Source organism: Petromyzon marinus, chromosome 18, assembly GCF_048934315.1.
Source record: "Petromyzon marinus isolate PM22_M1 ecotype Great Lakes invasive population chromosome 18, UKy_Petmar_22M1.pri1.0, whole genome shotgun sequence".
NCBI classification, from domain to species: domain Eukaryota; kingdom Metazoa; phylum Chordata; class Hyperoartia; order Petromyzontiformes; family Petromyzontidae; genus Petromyzon; species Petromyzon marinus.
The window spans coordinates 8,802,836-8,821,997 of NC_133684.1; the positions used below are offsets into that span (position 1 = coordinate 8,802,836).

General features: G+C 52.4%; 1 protein-coding gene across 9 annotated transcripts in view; it reads left to right on the forward strand.

Annotated features, from left to right (window-relative positions):
* The window catches only part of LOC116943482 (protein diaphanous homolog 2-like), an 80,732-nt gene that overhangs the window by 20,589 nt on the left and 40,981 nt on the right, over positions 1-19,162 (forward strand). For 7 of the 9 annotated variants that reach the window (XM_076067848.1, XM_076067843.1, XM_076067847.1 and 4 more), the window contains exons 2-9: positions 5,719-5,757; positions 7,814-7,987; positions 8,345-8,449; positions 15,093-15,229; positions 15,751-15,825; positions 16,584-16,653; positions 17,327-17,463; positions 18,502-18,610. In XM_076067848.1, the coding sequence (XP_075923963.1) occupies positions 5,719-5,757; positions 7,814-7,987; positions 8,345-8,449; positions 15,093-15,229; positions 15,751-15,825; positions 16,584-16,653; positions 17,327-17,463; positions 18,502-18,610 (846 nt within the window). The remainder of the gene's footprint in view (positions 1-5,718; positions 5,758-7,813; positions 7,988-8,344; positions 8,450-15,092; positions 15,230-15,750; positions 15,826-16,583; positions 16,654-17,326; positions 17,464-18,501; positions 18,611-19,162) is intronic. The other 2 variants (XM_076067844.1, XM_076067846.1) reach the window with 2 other exon arrangements.

Consider the following 19,162-nt stretch of genomic DNA (forward strand, 5'->3'; position numbering starts at 1 on the left):
CACCATGCTTGTCCAGTGCAAGGTCGGTGAAGTGAGTCGGTCGGGACCAGTTCCGATGCCACTCGCCTACCGGCGTTAACCATGGCCTGGAATTGAACTTGGATAGCTGGGTTCAAAGTGCTGTGCGCAAACCACGGCACCACCGCTACACCTGCACATGTTGCAAAAAATGTGCCGAACATCGGGGCACCGGCACGGCAACCGAAGGGCAGGCGTAGGAAGAGTTGGTGCGAAGAGGTGAAATGGGATGTGAATGACTTGTGGAGCGGATGTGCCGATGATGGCCCGGGACAGGAGTGAGTGGAGAAAGAGCAGGAAAGCAGCCGCAGCATTGGTCAGAAAACGCTCTCGCAAGGAAAAAGATGAATCAGAAGATGATGGCAGGTGTGGGCTTGTATCGGTACTTTTACTTATTGCCGGCTGTGCCTTAAAACCCTTGAGTCTTTCCTTTAGCCTCGGTTATTCAAATCGGCCCGCACGGACAACGTTGACACACCGTAGTAAGAGTTAACGAGGTTGTGATACACATGGAGCAGTTGTGAGTTACAGTATTACTTGATCACGTGGCTTAATAAATAGTTGAAATTAAAATAATATCCGAGATTATCCCACACGCGGGAGAGGGCTGGCCACGCGCTCAGCTCCCGTGGAGAGCCCGCCCACCTCGTCATTCCCTTTTCCGGTGTTTTTTTCCAGACCGTACCACGCGCCGTTGCTGCTCGGCGCGACGTCCGACGTTTCGTCCCCTTCACGTGAAGAGCAGAACGTCGGATGTCGCGCCGAACAACGCGCGGTACGACCCGAGAACGTATGGTGCGAAAGAAGTTAAACATACGTACGTCAGAGATCCGCACAACCACAACTGCCAGAACTTTTAATCAGGCTCGCTGCGATTGCACCTTGGTCAAGTTCAAGTTAATTTATTAGGTATAGCCCTGTGAGCCATTCGGCTCTTGAATCGGGTGCAACCGCAACAAACAAAAAACAAAAACATGAACAAGAAAACATCTTAAAGTGACTATGTGTGACTGTGCAAACAGAAAATCCAAGAAAAGACAGCAAAATATTGCAGAAAAAGCACCGTACACCAACGCTGTGTGCAAAAATCCCAGTGGGATGCAAGTCAAACAACAACCACAAGACAACTTAGATTAAGGCCATCAGTCTTAACGCCGTACTACAACAAAACAAACATGGCCAAACCAAAAAACTTTTCGAAATCACCAAAATCAAGCCGTAAAAGCAATGAAAACAGTTGATCATAGGAACTGTGACCGAATTTTCACAATAAACGACGTAAACAACATGTACCACCAAACCCTGCAGCCATAGTTAGCTGTAGGCTGACAAGTTCATAAGCGAGCTTTGCACGCTTGGCTACCCGCGTGCGCACATTCGATTGGTATGCCGTGAGATGGAGGCGCTGATTGGTGAAATGGTTCGAAGGGCTCGAAAGCCCTAGAAATTCGAACGCAGAGAGAGAGAGAGTGTCGGTCCATTTGAGACCTGTTGAGCAATTTAGAGTTTCATTAGTTTAGCGGTAAAGATCAGCTGAGACGGTTCGACATGGGCATTTAAAGAATCGGCTGCAGCGTATCGGGGCCCACTCGGAACGGTGCTCCACAAGTGTTGCGTTCTTGGCTTCAACACATAGCCCTTGGTTAACGATGCGGTCCAGACCTCGCATACGCCGGCGCAGTGGTAGCCGTCCCATTCAGCTGTTTACGTCGGCAGCGGCTGCGGGCAAGGCGCGGGCTGCCCGGCAACGTTTGTGGCCGGATTTTGGTTTATCGTGACTTCCGCGAACGGGGAAGGAGACTCCCAACCAAGACTGAAAACGATTTTTTTTTTCCAAAGGCTTCTGAAACTAACCATTGTTTTGTTGTTGGTGAATTACGAGCGCTGGTTTTTTTTTTAAGCTTTGGGGTCCGGTCGGTGCACGTGCGACTTCCAGCGGCGGCATTGCGGGCGGTGACTTGTCATTTGTACATTTCCAGATGGTTGAGGTGGTGAGTTGGCTCAGAGGTCGGAGAGCCGAGCTGGCACGGCTGAGGTGCTCGGTTCAAAACTGGCTTTCAGACGCCCGCGATTAAACCGGGTTTTCAAGTGTAGCGAGTTAATCACCAATGACTGTACAAAAAAATATCACGTTAGTTTTTTGTACTTGATTTGGCTACAGTTTGCTACACTCGAGCTCTGATCATTAATAAACATGATGATCAGTGTCGGGGCTGGTTGGGAAGTTTGGGCGGGTGTGAATCAGAGGTCACCTTCAAGGATCTCTCAGAGGGAGCTCTGTGATATCTGCTTCTGCGGACCATTCTCTACTACCATGGCAGGGTTGCATCGCTTACTCCCAAGAATTCCGAATGGATTTTACATCTCGAGGCATTGCACAGATAACACAATTGGGATAAAACTGAGGAATTCAAACATTCTTATATACAGATGCCTGCACGCTAGCCCTTGGATTCACAGTGTTTTTGGCTGCCCCTCATTGCTTTTGGTCCCAGTGACTCTGCGTAAATGACTAAATTATTTTTAAAATCTAACGTAATTTTTTTCTCCCGTTACTGGCCAGGGGAATGTTTACTCTCTGTTTTTGAGTGTCTTTCATTATAAGGCAAACGCAAGCCTTCTCAGGAATCGAACGGTTAGGTCAGCTAACCACCATCAGTCATAGGATGCATAATATCCATTGATTAAAATGTATTAATATGCTTCTGCTTGGTTACCCAGGAAAGCCTCCCTCAGTCTCAAGACTCGTTTTCAGGAGGGTCCTGCCGAGTTTTCAGAAGGAGGGGACGTGTATTCCCAATTGAGTAATTTTGAAAGCAATCTTTTGCATTGGGGTATTTGGCCAAATACATTCGGCCATTACAAAGTTACACTGTGTTCTTATCTATGGGAGAATACCGGAGAAGTCGGAAGACACACATGCAGAACGGGGCCAGGGCATACAAAACTCCACACAGAAAAGGCACCTGAGTGAGTGATCGAACTCAGGAACTTCTTGCTGTGAGGCACAAGTGTCACCACTGCGCCACTCTGCCACCCCAAATGCTCACGGTGCATGCATTGCATCGCGTGTGTAAGAGTCGGGAGTGTTTTCGCTGTGTGTACGTTGTACGCAATTAGATTGGCAGCGCAGTGGGTTGCGTGCTGCTCGATAAACCCCGCGACGTGGGTTCGATTCCCGGCCACGGCTAGCATCGAGTGATGTCTGAGCCTGTCCAGGGGCGACCTCTTACCCCAAAGCCACACCGAGCAGCGTGTGGAAAATTACGGCCTTGCAACTGCCACGACCGACACGGCCTTCGGAAGGCCTTCATCTAGCAGTGGACAAAGGACTCTACGTAAAACAAAACGTTCGTGTGGCCCTCCAGCCACTAGAGGCGCTAGAGTGCACCACAATTCTAAAATAATGACAATGACGACATGACTCAAGCGACGGATCCCCTAGTCGCAAAACGTGGCGAAGGGGCTGAGATAAATTGTTACACCCCTGATTAATGGGACACCAGCTGACACATGGTGAGAGGGGGGGTCTTTTGATCGCATTACGTCACGCATGGTTGGTAACCCGCGGAGTGTGACGGTGAATCCCATATTCTTGGCAGTGAATTATTAAACCCAACGTTAGAAACCCCGCCAAACCTGAAACTGATGCCGCATGGTGTTTTGCGTGCGACGGTTGTTGCTATGCATTACGCGCTTGCGCGCATGCGTGCGTGCTCGCGATAGTCCAATCATTATTGCTGGGGAGTGGTGGCGCAGTGGTTAGCACGCTGCGCGCCGAACCCGGCGGCCCGAGTTCGATTCCCGCTCACGGACCAACATCGTTGACGTATAACCTTAACGGGTCCTGGGCCTCCCCTAGGTCAGCCCAGCCTCAAATGAGTACCTGGTACGGCGCGTACACATCAGAACCGGGGCGACAAAGGCGGCCGGGCGTGGTGTTGACCACCCACCCCCTCGTGCGCCGTGCCGGCCTTCGTATGTGCTCGCCAACAGCACTTGCTCCAACAGTCTGTTATAGGCTATATCGGGGGGGGGGGGGGGTGGGGGCTCTTTGTCTATGTATGCATGTTGTGCGTGTGCGACGGTTAATTAAAACGAGGCTTTGTGTGTGTCTGTAACCCGATTCCCCGAGAGCTGACGGCTCCCCCACACCTGGCCACCGGCTCGGTGGGAGTGGCCAGGTGCAGGACATTGAGCGTGCTAGCGGTGTCATCAGGGTCACCGTCATGGTTCTCGGATACATGTGCACGTACAGCCCCTTTGCATAATTACAAGGACAGTTGAGCACATTTGGTGTTGGCGTTGTACTTACTCCTAGCACCGAGCAATCACGAAGGGGGGCTTTGCATCACAGACGAGCGTAGTCTGCCAGTCGCGGGCGATGCTGCTGGCTGTGTGGTTTTTACCCCAAGTGGGTAATTAGCGATTTTTCTTTTTTCGGGGGCAAATTTGGAAAGTGACACCGGCACACACGGCCGACTCTTTTTCGAATGGCGTCACGGGACCTTTGACGTCCGCCGTGTGGTCGCGTTTACTGGTGAATTGCGGTCCGCGGTATTAACCAGGGCGGCCGGTGGGGCTCGAACCGCAAACAGCTGTAGCAAGCGGCAAACGCACTGCCACTCGGCCCTTTTGTCAGTCCGCTGGTGCACGAGGTGTGGGTCGCGAGAGTTATTTGACAATACTTCACCAAGCTGGTCATCGCCGCGGGTTTAGTGAAGGCAGTGAGCGTAGACGTGGGAGCATAGGGTCACAGTACAACAAATGAATGTTTCCTTCACCGCCCTCTGCCTACCACCACGCAGCAATAAACCCCCCCACAGTCGCCAATGACAACCCAGTGGTTCCCCATCCAACCGCTATCCAGGCTCAACACCAGCTTAGCTTCCATTACCAGATGATAGCATGTGCATTCTGCCAGGTGATGAGATCATAGACCAAGTATGTTCAAATAGAGATCTCTATCACTTTCAATTTGCTGGAAGTTTTTATTTATATACGTATATTGAGGCGGAGAACCACCAAGTATGCTTACCAAAGAAGTGAGTTGATGCACCTCTATCACAAAGGAGTTCCACAAAACTCGCTGCTTTGGGCTCTCTCTCTCGGTGGTCATTTGCTTGGCTCTGCTCTGCTTTCAAACGTTCACGAGTAACTCGAGTGTTAAATCATTCACCGACATTGCCTTGAAAATGCATTTCAACTTCATTGGTTGCAGCTCGGAGTGGAGCGAATTCGTCAATTAATACTGATTTCTTCATTTAATTTCAATTAAAATATTTCACCTGGATAGTCGCATGAGATGGAATATCTTCGTTTGCAAGAGGGCAGTCCAGGGTGTCCGCTGTCAGTGTCGCCGACACGCTCCAGATAAAGTACTATTGGACTCCATCCCTATATTTGAGTTTCCAATCGGAAACTCGAATATAAATTGAATATTTAATTATTACGCACGATTCAGTGTCACGATTCGTTCGGGAGGTCAAAGTCCCGAACCAATCGTGACTTTGAATTGTGGGTATTTGTAGAGTTGATATCGATAAATTGCTCTGCGCGGTGGCTCGCTGGTTATCTGTTGGTTTGTTTTTGCAATATTCTGTTTTCCGCTGGTGTTGGTGTTTTTTTTCCTCCCCCCCCCCCCCACGCTTTCTCAATGTTTTCATTTTCTCTTCTCCCTCTGACCTCCGTGTCCCTCAGCAGAACATAAAGAAACTCATGACAGACGATATGTCGCTGGTAAGGTGTGCGATGCACGCGGCCGTGCAAATGGATCTGTGCCGGTTTGCGCGGTTACTGCTAAGCATGCGACGACCACCACCGCAGATGACCCCTCGCGTGCGTCGGCATGCGTGAGAGCCGTCCGTGCGAACCGTCGGTCGCCAAGCGCTCGGAGGCGAACGAAATTGGCGATGCCGACGACACAGACGGGACACACCAAAGAATTTGGTTCTCGAATCGAAACCGTCAACCCCCAATCTTGCCGCTTATCAGTTGTGGTCGGTCGGAGGCGTCAACCGTCGCTCCGTACCGCTCCGCACAACTCCTTGGCGGGGGTACTGCTGCTCAAAAAGGAACGTTTGCAACCTCCTCTGAAAATAGTACGAAAGATAAAACATGACGCCTTGTTTTATTTTATTTGACTGCGTGACTCTTGTAACCCCATAAACAATTTTATCCGTACAGTATCTTTCTATGGAGTTAATATTAGCAATGGAAGAGGGGGTTATTAACAAAATGGATGGTGTGCAAGCCTTTCCTTTTGAACTGCAAAGCACGGCACAGAGATAAGTTTGAAATCAAATTCATACCTGCCCAGGCACCGTTCCAAACAGGCACCTTCAAATTTACAATTGTCCAAATGGAAAAGTAAAATCTGACAGAAAGCAACACTCATGCATGAATGATTCAAAATCAGAACCAACCAAAAAATAATTGGTTTAATGCGATCGCTGGAGTTGTAGGCGTCTCCGCAAAGTTGTCTTGAATATGTTTAACACGGTTTCATCGCAGCCGTATGATAATGATATGAACGTCCACCGCGGTGGACGCGGTGCATGCGAGAGTTGAGCGAAGAAGTTGTCGTGAGCTTTCGGCGATGAAATCGCCCGCCGCGTGTCCTCGCCAGAGTTCGCGTGCGCTCGTAGCAAGCGCAGTGCGCGGCGTGTCCAACCGCTCTCCTCCCGTCCCGTCATCACCCGCAGCTGCCCTGCCACCCGCCTTGCACACGCGCAGCACCGGGCGGCAGTGGCGGCGGCGCCGCTGCGCCATTCACATTTGTGGAATTCCTCGCGCATGTCTGCTCACGGCCGGCTGGACCCTGCACGTTCACGGCGGGTCGGCCGCCCGTCTCTGACCATGCGTGGAAATGCTCAAACATTTGACGCGCGATGAGACGCGCGCACCTGCATGACCTCACCCCGACTTGTTGCATGCATAACGACCGAACGTGTGCTCATTTGTTCAACCAAACGCTTGTTGTCGTTGTTGTTTGTGCATCGCGACGGATCCGAGCGACGTCCGTAAACCCCACCGGACTCTTGTGACTCTGCGAGCTCCGCATGCTCCCCACAGCCTGACCTCGCGTCTTAACATCGTGATCGTTCCGTGGAAGCGCTCGACGGCTCTGGCCTTGTTACCGCGAGCGCGGCAGCATGGTCGCGATGGCGAGCGCGTGTGCGTCACCGGGTTCGGTTCGTGATTAAATCGGTGCGTGTGCACTTTGATGCAAACTCGAGCAGTTTTAATGTTTTGCGCCAACATCACTAACCACTAACCGCGTCCTTTCACGTAAAACTTTTAAACCCATAACATTGGCCGTTTGTCCATAACATTTCGAGTTATCAAAATGTGAGGCTAAATGGCTATGATCGTTCTCTTAACAATGATTACATATATTATTTCATTGTTGTACTGGGGTGGAGTGGTGGCACAGTAGTTAGCATGCTGGTCTGTGAACCCAGTGACCTGAGTTTGATTCCTCGCAACGGCTAACATCAGTGGCGAGCAATATCTAAACTGGTCCTGACATCTGAAGCCCTTCACCAACCCACACTGACCAACGTGGTGACGCGTACGGTCCGGCAGCACACACGGCTTACGCAGCGTGGGGCGGCCTCCATCCAGCAACGGATTGGGAAAGGCCTGTGAACGACTGCGAACAAGTCGTACGAATTGGATTTCTGGCATTGCTCGACTCGTGCCCTCCGGCCCGGTCATTGACCCGGTGTCCCTCCCCGTGCCCCTTCGCCTCTCGGCAACCTCCACCGCCCCCTCCCCCCATTGCTCCGCCAAGTTGGACCGTTTCTCCAGCATCCGGATCGCGGGCAGCAAGCGAGACCGCCCGGCCGTGCCTTCCTCCCGGCACCAGCCCAGCCTCGGCCACGAGCAACCTCCGCCCTCGCCGAACCCCTTCCAGCCCAGCGTCTTGTCGGAGAAGGAGGTGCTGGCGCTCTTCGAGAAGATGATGGTGAGATTTCTCTTGGGCCCTGCTGGCCCAGCTCGTGTGCGCCCCCCCCCCCAGGTAGTAGATGGCGATTCACACTGATCACAAGGGTTTTGTCAGCCCTCGGCAGATGGAGAAATACCGTCCGGGTCAGATCTTATTATTGCTACTGTGCTTGTTTTACGGAGGAAAGCCTCGCCGAGACTCGGCGAGACTCGGCGAGGCCTTCCTACCGCTGGGCCGCGTCACTGCCCAATGCGCTCACCGCGTTTGCCGTGCAGCGGCCGCGGGCTCTGGCCGAGGGAGACTGTATCGGCGAGGTGTCGGTGTCGTCGGCGGTTTTGACCCCGATGACCTCTTGATCTTGACCTCGATCGGCAGGAGGACATGAACCTGAACGAGACTCACAAGGCGCCGCTGCGGCAGAAGGATCTGGTGATCAAGCGTGAGATGGTGATGCAGTACATCAACGCTGCAGCGAAGTCTGTGAGTAGTGACCTCTCCGCTCACCTTTGAGGCGGTGGGCTCCGTGGAAACATCCGTCCACACATAACAACAACACGCACACACCATAATTGCGTAGCTCCCGTGTGTGTTTTCAGGTTGCACCACGAATCAAACTGAATTTTCACTTCCTGCAGTTATTGCCAGCACGCGGAACGAAGCATCGGACATCACGCTGAACGACACGTGATTAAACGCATAAACACTTCCAAGAGCTGTGCAGTGCAAACGTGAAAAACCTTAATCGGATTTACGGTAATTGTGCCACGCCGCTCAACGGCGATCATGCCGACGTGCAAAACAGCATCGCCGTGCGTATCAGTGTTGATCAGTAGGCGTCCCATCGGCAAGCCTGCCGCATGAGGCCCGTTCATATATGCGTGAGCTTGAGACAGCACAAATTGACCAAAAACCAAGCTGGTCAACAAGACCTCGGATGTCGCGCACTCATTATCCGAACTCAGCAAGCTGGACCACTCCACATTGGTCTGTAACTCGCCTGTGTGGCAAGGCAGCTGTGAAACCGTTTAGATATCGCTCCTGTCCATATCGGACAAATTTAGCTGTGATGCTGCTGCTGCTGCTGCATTGGCAGTGGTGTCTAATCACAAATAACAAACACTCGTCAATGTTACCGTGGCCCTAAAAGTAAATGTCATGTAAGAGGTGATGTTTTTGCCAATTTCTACAAATACGGTAGGGCCACTGTACAATGAGGGAGGGCACCTAACCAAAATGTCACCTATTATGTGCTAATCGATATTGGAGTCGTCGGGATCTAATGTTCCTGTGAAAGGGTCTCACACCGTTTGTCATCTAGTCCAAAAAGATCGCGGCCAGCAATCGTCTTCAAACTATAAACGCGGGGTACACGGTATCATTACTATTATAGTCTTGGTTCTTTCGGTAAAGTCACGTAGAAGGGAAACAATACAATAATAATATCATTACTATTAATTTCACGTTCAGTTGCCGAGTACATAAAATCATAGCAGCCTTTTTTTTTTGCACAATGAAAAATTCACAAACTGAAAGGCCGTATAATTCTAAATAACTTCATAGACGTTTGCAATAAACTCTCGGCTTCGTATAAACTATAATTTAACAACCAAACGCGTGGGTTTCTGAAAGTTTTATCATCCTCGGTCTGTCTAGTTTTACATGGAGTGCGCGTATCGTAAATGTTAATGCAATTTCACGGCTGCGTCTCCGTCCGATGTGGAAACCGCTTGCAACGCATCCCCACGCGGCGTTGCTTTTCATTGTGGCGCGTAAAAAGGGGTTTTAAAACTCGTGGCAATGCGCGTGATGGTCCGCGTGCACGTGTACGCACGCACTCGTGTGCACGCACGCACGCGTCTTCCCCGTAAACTAAATTGTTCAATAAAAATGAAAAACAGACATTACAGCTCATCCACATTAAACGTAATGCGGAAACAAGCCACGTTAAAAAGATAGAGGATTCAAAGATAAGGTCCAGTGGTGATTTCCTGCTCAAATGAGCATTCTGGCGTTCGTGCTCCTCCCCTTGTTTACAGCCCTGAACCAGTGGTGGAAATTCCCTATTCCTATGGAAGGGGCGAATATATCGATAGGACAACTGCCATTCGTAATTGTTTTATCGACCCCGGAGCGATGATGGGCTGATTAAACCCCGCTCAATCTGGACTTGAAATCAGAACCTTGCGATTGCGAGCCGCTCGCTCTACTGCTGAGCCACATGGCCCATGAAAACCTCATTATTATTATTATTAATACGGGGCGCTAGCTTTGCTTTACAACGCTGCCTCGTTAGTTTGGTTTGCTTACGACCCTGCCAAGCTATTTTCGTCCTGTATGACGGCTTTGGGTTGCTAGAATGCCACGCCGTAGGGGGGGCGGCGGGGTGGGGGGGGGTGGGGCCTCCGCACAGGAATCACCTGCGCAGAGCGTGGGGGTGGGGGGCGACGCGGGTCCCTGGGAACGCGACGCGTCGGCGCGTAGGGGTCCCGAGCGGCGCGCTACGGTCGCGGATTCGGGGTGGGGGGTGGGAGGGTGGGTTGGGAGTGGGGGGGGGCAGCGGCAGCGGCAGCGGCATCGCGCAGGGGGATGAATTTTGCGGGGCGAAAACAAAAAAAAAGGCCATTGTTTTTGCGTTTTTCGCCGAGGGAGTAGACAGGAAGCCGGCGGCGACTCGAGGCGGTCACGCGGCACGCTCGCACCGCGCTAGGGAGAGCGCCGTGCGAGCGCACCGCGGCCCGTAAACAGGTTGCCCAGCCCTTTTCCGCAGTGTGCACACAAGCAACTGCAGCAAAATGCTCCCCGGGATTCTATTTCGAAAATATTTCGCTGAAAATCTTTCAAAATGGGACAAAATCATTTTTTCGTCATTTGTTTTCTCTTTCACCAGAGTGAGCGGTCGCTGCTTGCCGACGTTCGCACGTCTCGTGCATAATTCTAACGGACATTGTCTCTTTTCCTGTTTTGACTTTTTTCTGAAATTGTCGAAAGAAAGAATAGTTGTAATGGTTTTTTTTTTTACAGCGCTCCATTGAGGCCATGTGCGAAGCCAGGGTCCTGATTTCTGTCTCTCTGAACGTGTGTCTACTCTGTGCACCCTGTCCCCTGTGTGTCCACCCCCCTTTTGTGGAAGCAAGGTCATGGTAAGTGTCCCCCACCGCCCCCCTCCCCTGTCCGAACCCATCCTGGCTCTTCCCTCCATGCCTCTGCACGCTGCTGACTCTTGGGCAATGGTGCTGCCCTCGCCCTGCGTGCCGCCCCCGTTTGTCACGGTGCAGAGCTGCGTTCCGCAGGCACGGCCTGCAGTCGTTTTGCAGTCGGTTGGCGATGTCACTTCCCGATTTGCGGCGTGTCATTTTTCAAATTTTGGTCAGAAATGTTTGGTCCGTGACGCCGGTGCCCACCCCTCTTTTTGCCAAATAACGACACGGGATTTGGGGACGTCCACCGCGAAGTGGATTGCGCCCGCCGGTATTAACCGGGGGCAGCCGCGAAGTTCGAAACCGCGAACCTCCATAACAAGCTGCGAACGCGCGCCCACCTGCTCGACGGCTCGCGAGGGTTGGCAGCACCGCATGCCAGGATGCAGCTCCTTTAGCCTGCGATTCCTCGTGATTGCTAATCATGCGTGCGCGCGCTTTCGTGATTTCCAAATCAATTTGTGCAATGTTGTGCATTTGCAACCATGTGTGCATGCGTGTCCGTGCGTGAAGGGAAAGGCAAAGATCCCCCTTTTTCTCTGCGGGGAGCTGCAGTGCAGCGGTTAGCGTGTCGCGCTACAAACCCGGTGACCCGAGTTTGATTGCCGCTCACGGCCAAAACCGGTGGCGAATATCTGCACCGGTCCCGGGCATCCCCGAGGTCAACTCAGCCTCAAATGATTACCTGGTGCGGTGTGCAAACATCGTCACTGGGGGGTATCCGGGCGTGGTGCTGGCCACCCACCTCCTTGTGTGCCGTGCCGGCCTTCATAGGTTATCGCTAATAGTACTTTCCCCAACAATCTGTTGAGGCTATACAGTGGGGGGGGGGGGGGGGTCTTTGTCTCTTTTGTGTGTTGAAGGTGTGCGCCACGTGAGTCTTTGATGGAGTCTGTTTTAGTGTATATTTGTAATGCCCTGCCTTGACTGTGTACTCACTGGCTGCCTGTGGGTGTTGTGTTGGCCACTCACAGCATGCGTCGTCGGCGAGTAACGCCGGCCGTTGTCCTCTGTAGACCTCGCGCACCTCCCGCTGAATGATCAACGCATGTCGGTGCTTTTATTTAAAAAAAAAAATCTCCAGCTTGAAATGATTGAATAGTTCAGGAGTTTTATTAATAAGGTCAACCGGTGGGATATAATTGGAGTATAAAAAAATGTATTGGTCCAAGTGGTGGTTAATTCCACGTTCCTATGGCGCTGGCCAGTCTCTCCATAGGACGCAACCACTGTTGATTTTCCCCACATAGTGGTACTCAAAATGAAAAGGTCACCGGGTGCACGTTAATAACGTCACTTTAACGGGCGCGGGATTTTTGGTTGGGATTTCTGACGGCAGGTGGTGCTGTCAGCACGTCCTCGCTGCTGTTCCTCCCAATTGCCCGCTGGCGAATGCCGTGGGTGCGTGTGTGGGCACGCTTTCCCGGATTGAGGGGTTCCGCGAGTTCCCGCAAGCGACAAGCAAACAAAATCTACGCTCGCTGGCCCCCAAATAATCTGCCCTTGCGTCCCAATGCGAGTTTCGTGATGACACATGGAAGATGTATTTAGTCAGCTCCGCACAATCTGTAAATAGCCTCCGTGCCTCTCGGGAGCTAAGCCGCTCCACTCTGATATGATCACCGTGTACCGGGCAAAACATCACTTTTACACGTGGCTGATGTACTATTTTATTAACAGCATCGGCCAGTGTGCAGTGCAGGAGCCAGCAGCAGTAAACAGTTATAATTACCTACACGATGCTAAGCACGGCTTCATTTCTCATTGAATATTTTCCGGGTCGCTGGTGGACGGGAATAGGTGGTGCGTGACCAGTCATCGCGAGAGGCATGCTAGATATGGTGTACCGGGTGCGTTCGTCTTTTCCAGGTCCCCCCCAACCCAGACAGACCCGGCTTAAATTAAGCCCTGATGCTGAGTGATTAACTGTGGTTATCCCAAGCCCCCTGCATTAGCGGTTTCGCCCTGTCGAGGCTAACGCCCAGCTTCTGCAGGGCGATGAACGGCAACGCACGCATTCCGGATAAACGCAGTCGCCCGTTGCGACGTCACCGCGCCCGATGCTAATTTCCCGTGAGCTCTCGGGTTTGTTCGTTCGGCACAAGGCGCGACGCTCCGCGTGCCCGGGAGCCGCTTCGGGAAAGTTGTCGGCACGGGGTGCGAACTGCGGAATGTCGTGCCGTACAACGCGCATGCACATTGTGGAGAGCGCTTGTCTGGCACAACCGTGAAAACTCACGGCGTGCTAATATCACTCAATTTTCCGCCGATGCCGTCATCGCTGTGCGTGCGTGCCGCTTGCGTAGGGCCATCGCGGACAGTTTTGTCTGCTTGCTGAACAGGAAGGTGGCGGCGAAAGGGGAAACTAAATACACATGGATAGAAACAAAAGGAGGAAAAAGTGCCCTGAGGGGGGAGGGAGGAAAAGTTCGATAGCCGTGTAAAGAGTAAGGCCTTCCGGTACGTCTTCCAGGAGGCTGTGCATTGTCAATTAGGTGGACTGACTGTGCTGTTCTCCTGAATTCAGCCAGGGGTGATTACGGCTCCTCGTCGTGCCAACGAAAACATTGTGCTCCGCTCGACCAAAATCGTAGTAAATCGCAAACCGCAACCAAAACACGATGATTTCACATTCGCATCCAGACAGACAGAATGACAGGAAACAGAAGGTCAGATACCGGCTGACGGGGGGGGGGGGGGGGGCATTTTGAAAACGGAAAAGACTTTGCATGTAAAAATGTTTTTCCTGGCGCTTTCGACATCAACATTGTCCACGAAGAACGCAGCAGAGTGGCTTTTTGTGGCAAATCATCGCGTTGCACGCGGCCGTCGGTGTTTTTGTTTTGTCGCTCGCCTCCGCGAACGTGGCGGACACGCACAGTGGCGGAGTAGTCCCACGCTGGGGGCAACACGTTCCCAGGCCCCCCCGCCATGGCCGCTGCCGCCGCGTCGGCACGCCGGATGATTTGTTAGAAATTCACACCGAGAGGTGTTTCTCGGTGACCACGCTGTTCCGTCTGCCTGCTGGCAAGCACGAAAGCTGCCCCAGCCGTCTTCGCAAGGGGGGTGGGGTGGTCGCCCGTTGTGGGTCAATTCTTCGACGTTCGAACTCGGGCGCAGTGTTCAAATTCCTACCGTTCCCAGGTTGCTCCCTCTCCCTGCTGGTGGTGGGACGGACTTAAAAAAACGCATAGATAATACCTCTGCTGAACTACTGTGAAAAGAGATATAAATATGAAGGATGATCTACAGCCCTCTGTCATTAAGCTTATAGATGAAGGCCTCCCAATGCCATGCCAGTCTTCGGGGTTATTTGACAATATGTCGCCGTGTTGGCCATTGAGTAGTCGGTGAAGGGTGGGGAGGCGGTGCGTGCCTAGGACTTCTGTTTGGGTGCCACGCACCACCGATGTCACCCATGGCTGTGGCAACAATCCAGGTTGCCACCGGGTTCAGAGCGCGGTGCGCAAACCACGAGCTCACCGTTTTCCTCCCAACAAGAAATAAATAATGTGATGTTAATTCACTTGGCACTTTCGGTTGTGAGGATTATTCTTCGACTGATCAACGAGCTGAAGCATTTATAGTCGGCGCATTGTTAAACGCTCGTGCACCACGTGACGTTTAGATTTGGTTGGCTGTGTCGGGTGGTGGAGGGTCATCACGACACAGATGTAGTCAAATCGTTGTATGGCCTACCCAAATATAATTTATGAATCGTAACATTAACCGATTCCATACGTGCTACTCTAACTTTGTAAAGTCTAGCTGTCGGCTCCCTTAGGAAGTCGTTTTGCCTTCGCCCGTGTGACTTATCACCAAAGCCACCCGCGGCGCGCGCCTTCGAGGCTACGGTCTAACCCGTTCTGTCTCTCTCTCGCCCCGTCCCCGCCACGTGATATTGCCACCGCCACGACGGCGAGCAGGGCTTAAAGAGCCGGAGCGACCATGCCCTCACCTCGTCGCAGGAGTACATCCACGAGCTGCGTGCCGGCATCCAGGACGAGCGGCTACTCGGCTGCCTCGAGTCTCTGCGCGTCTCGCTCAACAGCAACCCTGTCAGGTAGCCGTGGCCTGCAGCCCCACGGCCCATGGGCCAAACCTGTCAGGTAGCCGTGGCCTGCAGCCCCACGGCCCATGGGCCAAATCTGTCAGGTAGCCGTGGCCTGTAGCCCCACGGCCCATGGGCCAAACCTGTCAGGTGGCCGTGGCATGCAGCCCCACGGCCCGTGACCTGGGACTCACAGCCCACGCACATCCAGGGGTAGGGAGCTGGGGGTGTTGGGAGTAGGCAGAAACGACGGGCACTTCCACTAGTGATAGTAATGTACACGTGCCCTGTATGTGATGATCCACATGGGTGATGCTTACACCCTCTGGTAGTGTTGTACAGCAGGACTGGGGAAAATTACCTTACATTCGTGTGCCCCATGCGCTCTGTCGTTCAGAACCTGTGAAGATGCGCCATTGCCCGAAACGTTACCCGTTTTTTCCTCTTAAGGCCACGGTGTCTTTGATGAAAATGTGAGTTGTTTTGATGGTTCCCATGAAATGTCGTGAATGAATAGTCGTTCTGTTTTGCAGCTGGGTGGAAAATTTCGGGCACGAAGGCCTTGGACTGCTCCTCGACATGCTCAACAGCTTGCAGAACTCGCACAAGTACGCGGGCAGCACCTCTGTTCAAAAAACACTTGCAGCGTGATGATGATTCGGCAATCATGAGTGCACTCGATGATTGTGAGTTCCGACTCAGATCATGTTCACAAGAAACTAGCCAAGTGGGTCGGTGTCCTGATTGCCCAGTTAACACGGAATGTCTGGCCAACCTTAGGTTAACGGTTCCAACCACTTTCCAACGTTCGCCCAACGTCGGTGTGATTACTGGGAGATTGCTGGTGAAGGACCTTCACTAGGATTTATAATTGTCTTCTCCACCAAATGTTCCTACGATGTTTTTTTTTTGTATTATACACACACTTGGGCCACCCTTTGTCGATCCACTGCTGGATGAGTGCCTCTCCCATACCGTGCGGCGGATCATGGGGGTTTATTTGGCCATACTTCACCACGCCGGTCAGCGTGGGTCAGCGAAGGCAGGCAGCACGGACGCGGAAGCACAGCAGCACGATACAAATAAAGATATCGCCGCACCGACATCTGCCTCCCCGCCTTGTAGCCCCGCGGCCTGCAGGACTTGTCGTGCACGGCGGTATCCTGCCATCCGTGCGCTGTCCAGACTCAACCCCGCTTAGCGCCCGAGATGTGATGAGTCAGGGCGATTTGGTTAAAAACTTTTTAAAAAACTCTACAAACAGTAACTCGTAGTTGTCCGATGGACTACGCGGCAGCCCTCCTCTTAGCCGCACCGGCCACAAGCGTGGCTCACGGCTCTGCCTGTGTGCTACTTGCGCCGACAGACCTGAGAACATCACGAGGAAGAACCAGCATGAGATCGTGCGGTGCCTCAAGGCCTTCATGAACAACAAGGTGACGTCTCCCCTGCGCTGCCACTCCACCCCCGCGTGAACTGATTGCGTACAACGCACACACAGTGAAAGGGCTCCCGATTCTTAAACACGCGATGCAATGCACGCATTGTGGGGTGGCACAGTGGTGACACTTGTGACTGACAGCAATAAGGATCTGGGTTCGAATCCCAACTTGGGTGCGCTTTATGTGTGGAGTCTGGATGTTTCTTCTGGATTCTCCGGTTTCCACCCATAGATAACCGGCTATTAGCCAAAACATCTTCATGCTGAAAATGTATATGCAAATTACTCAATTGGAACCACGCAGCGGCGGCAGCAGCAGCAAGACCACCCCTTACTGCAAAAAGCTTTCCAGAATCCTCCTGAAAAAGAGTCTTGAGACTCGGTGAGGCTTTCTCGGATAAACAAACTTAATTGCGAATAATAACAATACCAAGATGATAATGTGATCCACCTCAACCGCCGAAATTACTTATTTAAACCTTTTGGTTGTCACTAACCGATAAAATAAATAGGCCTAGATACATGCGTGTGTTTGCCCAACGCTTGAGTTTTCTGCGGTTGCTTCACCCAATCGGTTCGCGTTTGCACTGGAGCTGGTATCCTAAAGGCCGCGTGTGTGCGCCCGCGCACGTGTGTTTGTCTTTGTGCGTGCGTGTTGCCGCGAGCAGTATGGGCTGATGCGCATGCTGAGCGAGGAGCAGGGCATCCTCCTACTGGCGCGTGCCATCGAGCCCGCGTACCCCCCCATGATGGCCGATGCCGTCAAGCTGCTGTCGGCGCTCTGCATCCTGGAGGAGGAGAGGACGTGAGTCGTGCACCGGCTGCCACCACGTCCCGCGCGGCACCGCACGTGGCCGGCCACGCCGGGAGGGCCCCCGCGCGCCCTGCGCACGTGCTCGACACTCGACATTCTCGTGAAAAATAAAATAATGTATTATATATGCCCACAATTTTATCTCAATTGTGCTGTCGGTCTCTTTGTAATAATAATAATAATATTTACACTTTGAAAGCACCTTTCACCCGGAATGTCGCAAAGTGCCGTACAGAACTAAAAGAAAACCAAATAAAAGTGCACTCGGCGAGGGATAAGAACACACCACCAAGTAAAGTCAAAACCCCAATGGTAAAAAAAATATCTAAAGGAAGTCAAAAGGGCCTTAAGAACAGATGTGGACATTCAGGCAGGATTTTAAGCAGCCGAGAGACTCGAGACGGACCGAGCATCTGGTGGACGTGAATTCCACAACCTAGGGGGGCCACACGGGAAGAGGCTGGGAATCCATCACCGCAACTGTTCATGTGAGAAAACGGCCCACAAAAGCAGATATCACAGAACCGCCTCTTGAGGGCGTTTCAGGTGACCTCTGTTATGCATTATTATGCGGCAGCATAATGTTTATTCGTACGATCGTCACCCCGATATATTTAATTCTCGGAACTGGAATTTAGGCGCATTAATTGCAGAATTAAATTCCATGTGATTGTTATTTTGCGCATTGGTCACCGGGCTGAGACCATTATTGACTCGCAACACTTGAACACCTGGTTGAAGCAGAGGCAGTTGTGCCTGGGTTGTAACCCTGTATCTCAACGGTGCCAGCCGAGCGCCGTGACCTCTTGAGCCACCACCCGGCCACCGCGCACGAGCCAAACACTTAACCGAGACACTTGATGAGGCTGATTATTTTTAAAAAGAATTCGACCAAACGAGTAAAAAAAACGTCTCCGTGTTTAAATTCGTTTGCCGGCGTGGGTTTTCGGAGCGGGCCCGTGACGCGCGACATCTCGCCTCTCGCCCCTGCGGTGTTTGCCGTGCGCTCTGCTTTACCACCGCGCGCAGTCACGAGCGGATCCTTGAGGCGCTGACGCAGTGCGGCGAGCAGGAGAACCGCGAGCGCTTCAGCACCATCGTCAAGGGCCTGGGCCAGCGGCAGGGCCTGCAGCTCAAGGTAGCTGCGCGGCATGCGTGACGCGGTTAACTTGTCCCGACGCGCCACCACTTGACCGCTGTTTGGTAAAGCCGTGCGCGTGTGTGTTACGCAGCCGATGTTTCTCAACGGGTGGGGTCACGCGATGATCTGACCAAGTCTGTGTTGTTAAGACCCTTCGCCACCCGATGGAGCCAAAGAAATGTAATTGTCACGTGTACAGCAGAAATACAATGATTCGCCAGTCCTTGTAAATCGCGGATCTGTTGGCGGTTTGCTCCTGCTTACCGTACTGCGCAGCACGAGGCGGCGAATTGAAAACGCGTCACGAACCGCAAACCGCGATCCGTAGAGGTGGGCAGGGCTAACACAGAGCTGCAAGAGCAGAGAGAAGCACTGAGAGCGTTTTTGCTTCAGCGGTTCTAGGAGAAATGTATTTGCATATTTTTTTACTTAAACATCAAGAATACAAAAATACAAAAACCCTTTAACATAGACCCATATGGCAGATTTGCGCCAGCGATTCCAGGATTCACATCAGCACGGCTTATCGGATTTCTGCTATACAGGTGT